We start from the raw sequence: 6,078 nt of genomic DNA, 5'->3' as shown, positions 1-6,078 counted from the left end.
TATATATATATATATATATATATATATATTACAGTGTGTATATATATATACTACAGACTACAGTAGTTTTCAGTTTGATCTACATCATCACATCATCATAACTTCCCATCATGTTTCATGTATAGCTGTAGCAGTTAATGCAGCTTACTGATAACACAGTCCCCCCCCGTTTCATACTATCTTTCTAAAATCTTTTACTGTTATTTACAAATGTATCAGTACAGTTTATGATAGATTGTACTGTGGTCGTGGTTGCGAAATACTTGTCAGGACACCATGATCCCTTCCTAACCCACTACTACTACCCCACACTGGTCAGTCAGCTCATCTCCCTCTGCTAACAGCTAAAGCATTTCCGTGTTTGGATTTGAGAGGTTGACGTCACGGAAGTGACAAAAGTCCCACAATGCACCCGTCCTTTTCACCTCAGCTGAAGTGAACTACATTACATCTGAGAGTGAATAACTTTAAACATATCGATTAATTTCATCTGATATATCCGACAAGTGTTGTTCCTGTTTGGCGTTTGTGTGCTGATATTCTGGGACTGGCTCGCTCTTGTATGTATGCTGTCTGTTGGGAATATGATGAGATTAGCCTCTAGCTAAATTAGCTAACGCTGTCATGAGCTAGCTTAGTACAAACATAACTATAAATAAGTAAACAAGGTATTTGAGGACATTTAGTACATTTCGACCAAGAGGCTTTAAAATATATATTTCATTGCTTTTTAGCTGGTTGAAAGTTAATTGTGCCGTAACAAAAGTAGCGGCTAGTTACCCTGCTTTTCCTCCAGATCTAGCATTGTGTTTGTCTAAGAGTTTATTATAACACTGAGTAAATTAGACACTGGAAGGATTATTTAGTTTCTAAAAAATAATTAAAGGGGGTTTTACAACGCCGGATTAACTGTTGGACAGATATATTTTAGAAGTGCTTTGAGATATCATGTGCAATGTTACTTTGGAGGAAGAAATCTAACCTCAAAATTTAGGTCATACAAAATCAGGAATAATTACTTTTATTAATTATTATTACTAAATAAACACGCTGTTCTCAGAGGAAAACCAGGTCCCCAGAACACTATTCGGCTAGGGTCTGCCACATAGAGACAAAATCAGTTTCTTCTGATTTAAAATGTATTTCCCCAAACAGCACCTTTGAACTGATGAAATCATTATTTTATGTTGAACAGGTCTCCACCTCCCAGCCTCTGGCTTTGGGATCAGGATCTCAGTTTAGGATGGATCCAGAATATGAACATCGCCTACTCCGCCAAATCAACATTCAAAATGACAACTTGAGCCCTGTTGTGAGTCACTTCTTACTTGTCTATGTGTATGTTGTATTTGTACACTGAACTTGATCTAATCTAGCTCTAACATATGTCAAGTTAGGATATTCTAATCAAAAAAATGACGAAACTTCCTTTCATTTATAAATAAGATGTATACTTCGTCAATTTTGCAGAAACTGCATGGTCGGACACCAACCGCCTCCCCGCTGTCTTCACCTAGTAAACTTGGAGACAGATTCATTCCCACCAGAGCAGGGGCAAACTGGAATATCAACTTCCACAGGATCAATGTAAGAACATTTTGTGGTAAATTTATAGAGGAGTTTGTTTGTTACTAAGTTACTGTTTGGTTGAAGTTGATTACCGTTTGAAGAAAGTTTGTGTCTTTTAATCAATGACAATGTATTTGTAATATTTAGGAAAATGAAAAGTCGCCAAGTCAGAATAGGAAAACAAAGGATGCTTCTACTGATACTATCAAAGGTAAATATATTTCTTAAATTCATACAGACACAAATACATTTCTTAGTATGCACCTAAAATTGTGGTTTTTCTGTTGTGGTATAAAAATGGTATTTTTGCACATGTAGCAGATGGGCTGGCCTACTCTGCTTTGCTGAAGAATGAGCTCCTGGGAGCAGGAATAGAAAAGATCCAAGACCCCCAGACAGAGGACAGGCGTCTACAGCCATCAACCCCAGAGAAGAGAAGTCTATTCAGTGTATGAGCATTCATATTATATTCCTTAAATATATTTAAAGCAGATGGATCAAACAGTGTCAGAACAGACACACATACAATATGCTCTCTGAGTGGGGGAAGAAAACAAAATAATAAAATAAAACACCACTATTAAGTGAGTGTACAGTTTTTATTTAGTGGTTTAGGTTATTTTAATGAAGCTGGTAGAGAGTATGACGGTATCTGTCCCTGTGTGATCTTTGCAGTATTCACTCAATACCAAAAGTTCATCACCGGACAATGGCACCAACATCTCCCCCTATTCCCTCTCACCTGTCAGCAACAAAAGGTAGAAGCAGCATTTTGTTTTTAGATCTCGACTGCAAACAGCCAAACTGAACATTTTGGCATCAGGGTTTCACAATGTCCAACTTTTTCTTTTGCAGTCAAAAATTGCTGCGTTCACCAAGAAAGCCAACTCGCAAGATCTCAAAGATCCCTTTTAAAGTCCTGGATGCTCCGGAGCTGCAGGATGACTTCTACCTCAACTTGGTGGACTGGTCGTCTCTCAACGTGCTCAGTGTTGGGCTGGGAACATGTGTTTACCTGTGGAGTGCCTGTACCAGCCAGGTACTGCAGAGTGTCTACACAACACATTTTTTGAAACAAAGAATTTGAATTGTTTGAAGTGATTGATTTGTCTTTTCCTCAGGTGACAAGGTTGTGTGATTTATCAGTAGAGGGAGACTCAGTCACATCAGTTGGTTGGTCCGAAAGGGTAAGAACACAGCTTACTGCCTTCCGGAAACATGCTGGATGTTTGGTGCAGATAGTCTTTTGTAATGAGAGGATTCTCTGTGTTTTAGGGTAACCTAGTGGCAGTGGGGACTCACAAAGGTTATGTTCAGATCTGGGACGCTGGTGCTGGAAAGAAGCTCTTTGCCCTGGAAGGACACACAGCTAGAGTCGGTGAGAACATTTGCTTAACAAGAATGATGAAGTCACAGTAAAAACAACTTGAAGAAAAGAAGATAACTAGAAACGGTCATTAAGATGAGGGTTAATAATGCTTGCATTGTTTTTTAAAAGTTGTCCCCTGACAGAAGTGATCGATTTTTGTCAAAAGTCAAACGTGACCAAACCTTAATCAAACTTTTTTTTGTGTCCGCAGGAGCATTAGCATGGAACGCAGACCAGTTGTCGTCGGGAAGCCGTGATCGTATGATTCTTCAGAGAGATGTGAGGACCCCTCCACTCCAGTCAGAGAGACGGCTGCAGGGACACAGACAGGAAGTGTGTGGTTTAAAGTGGAGCACTGACCATCAGCTCCTTGCTTCTGGTGGCAATGACAACAAGGTACAGTTGTTGTTGTTGTTGTTGTTGTTGTTGTTAATAAATCTGCCTCTATCTTTCTGCGTTTACTCATTGTATTTATTGGTGTTGTTTTATTTGTCACCTCAGCTACTGGTTTGGAACCACTCATCACTCAGCCCAGTGCAAACATACATGGATCACCTGGCTGCGGTCAAAGCCATCGCCTGGTCCCCCCACCAACACGGCTTGCTGGCCTCTGGGGGCGGCACTGCCGACCGCTGTATCCGGTTTTGGAACACTCTGACCTCCCAGCCACTGCAGTGTATGGACACGGGCTCTCAGGTGTGCAACCTGGCCTGGTCCAAACATGCTAATGAGCTGGTAAGTGACTCCAGATAAAGACGATGCACAGTTGTATAACTTGGATTGAGAATAAGGTGCTACATTGCTTATTTCTGAGCATCAGCACACTGCTTGTAAACACGCTGGCAGTCATGATTTAGAATGATCTACAGTAAATAGGGTGAAAACATTTGATTTACTTGTAAATTACTTGTACTTAATTTATATCAGTTTGTAGAGCTTTCTCACTACGAAATTAATCTCTGTTTCGGGATCAGTCCAATTTTTTGACACTGCCTATTCCTAAACCTATATCCATTACACTTCAGTGATAAAAACGACAAAATGCCAAAAGCTCCAATGAGGTTTATACCCTTCAAAACATTTTTAATTCACAATAATTGTGATAAATTGGCACATCCATAACTGTTTGGCAGCCTCTAGCTAGTTCAAGTGTTTGTCAGGATTAAGACATCATATGGTGCTGTGTTATTTTTTTGTAAATAATCCTCTAATGAGGCAGAGCAAGGCCTTTGCACTGTTTCTATATTTAATTGTGAGAAATGCACCTGTTAGCACTTGGAGAAGTGTTGCCTGCTCCCTTTTTAGATGTTAGGCATGCAGTGTCAAATATGCATTAGGAGACCAACAACTGTTTGTTTGCAGTGATAACATAAATATGTCTAAAACAACTTAAAATGTAAAAATTCTTCACAGTGAACTGCATTATGCATCCCATTAAATCACAAAATTGCCTCTTTTTGCAGGTGAGCACTCACGGCTACTCTCAGAACCAGATCTTGGTGTGGAAATATCCAGCTCTCACTCAGGTTGCCAAACTCACAGGACACTCCTACAGAGTGCTCTACCTGGTCAGTTTCTTTCTCATTTGAATGTGATCTTACTGGTTTTCATGTCAAAGGGAAAGCTGCTATGTTTTGCCAGAACATCAGGCAGATTCATTGTTTTATTGTTATTGTTTTTGAATATTAGGCCATGTCCCCCGATGGTGAGGCGATAGTGACAGGAGCTGGAGATGAGACTCTACGCTTTTGGAACGTATTCAGTAAAACTAGGTCAACAAAGGTGAGAAAGCACTTTTTGGGAACAACATTCAGACCCCCCATAATCTGCATCACCGTAAACTAAGTTTCTTTCTTTCAGGAATCTGTATCGGTTTTAAATCTCTTCACCAGGATAAGGTAACTTTAAGCAAATATTAAAACTCTAAAACTCTATTTTGAGTGGATTCTGACATCACCACTGGATCGCTCATCAACATGGTGCTATGGACAAACAGTACAAACTGAGACGTCTTGTGACATGTTATCACAGAGGAACTCGCAGTGAGAGCAACGGAGCAATTTCTTTTCATGCTAACAATTGTTTGGGAAATTATTTTTGACTTGTGCTCTCATTATGAATATGGTCATTTATTTTACTCCTCAAAAATTGTATACATGGATTGAAGAAATCATTGGCCTTACTTAAAAATACTGCAATATTTTTTTCATTGTTGTGGAATAATGTGGAGAGAGCATTTTTTAAGTTTTTGTTTAACTCAGGTCTTGTTTATTTAATGCCACAGTGGCTTTGATTTAGAAAAAAAATGCCATTACATATTTTGACTAAAACATAAGACATAATAACCTACTAAGGCCTTTACAGTATGAGCACCATGCTAACTGTCATCCTAGAGTGCTAAGGTTGAGAGTGGTTGGCTGAAATAACGCAGTTTTGCTCCTGTGGACAGAGTCTAATGCTGTGCATCTAGACATCTTCTACATGGTTGATTCTTTGTAGTAAAGGAAGAAATAAACGATTATGGAACTGATGGACTGGTGTCTGACTCTGTATATTTTCTTCTTTTTTTTAAAATGCAGTGCCTGTATCTAATCCAGAATTGGATTAATATGATGTAAGTTAGAATATTTTAGTGTTTTAACTTTTAATATCACAGAAAACAATCAAGTGAAACAATAAAATATCACAATATCCCTAACTCATTTTGAGTAGTGTATGTAAATGGTATGGGCACAATGGTATGGCGCTGTGAAAAACAAAAGCAGACTGTCGAGAATTACGTGGCCAGTAGAATTATAGGGAAAGAGCTAAAACAACTGGGACGTATATTTTTCAAACGCAGGTAAAACAAAAAGCCCAGAAAATTGTCTGTCATGCCGTTCATCCCCTTTAAAATGTATTAATAAGACCACACTCGAGAGGACACAACAGAACTGCTGCAGCAAACAAGAACATAAAAAGTCTCTGCCGAATTCGTAAACATCATTCATTTGGAAACCATGTTTATTATTGTCTGTACTGTGCGTTATGTGTTATTTATTATTGTGTGTATTTTGATTTACTAGAACCATCCTGTGAAGCTGCAGGCAAATTTCCATATTTGTGGACAATGAAGAATATTGTTATTATTATTATTACCG

General features: G+C 38.7%; 1 protein-coding gene across 1 annotated transcript; it reads left to right on the top strand.

Moving 5' to 3' along the window:
• The first annotated feature begins 382 nt into the window (after nt 1-382).
• On the top strand, nt 383-5,468 carry LOC115590757 (fizzy-related protein homolog). Its single transcript, XM_030432135.1, has 14 exons — nt 383-560; nt 1,196-1,312; nt 1,471-1,587; nt 1,717-1,780; nt 1,888-2,018; nt 2,245-2,327; nt 2,425-2,608; nt 2,691-2,756; nt 2,845-2,947; nt 3,150-3,334; nt 3,440-3,673; nt 4,402-4,506; nt 4,628-4,720; nt 4,799-5,468. Exons 2-14 carry the CDS (start codon nt 1,244-1,246, stop codon nt 4,838-4,840), a joined length of 1,476 nt encoding a protein of 491 aa, XP_030287995.1. The 5' UTR covers nt 383-560; nt 1,196-1,243; the 3' UTR covers nt 4,841-5,468.
• The last annotated feature ends 610 nt before the right edge of the window (nt 5,469-6,078 follow it).

Source organism: Sparus aurata, chromosome 11 (genome assembly GCF_900880675.1).
Source record: "Sparus aurata chromosome 11, fSpaAur1.1, whole genome shotgun sequence".
Lineage (NCBI taxonomy): Eukaryota > Metazoa > Chordata > Actinopteri > Spariformes > Sparidae > Sparus > Sparus aurata.
This window is presented reverse-complemented; position numbering and strand designations above follow the sequence as displayed.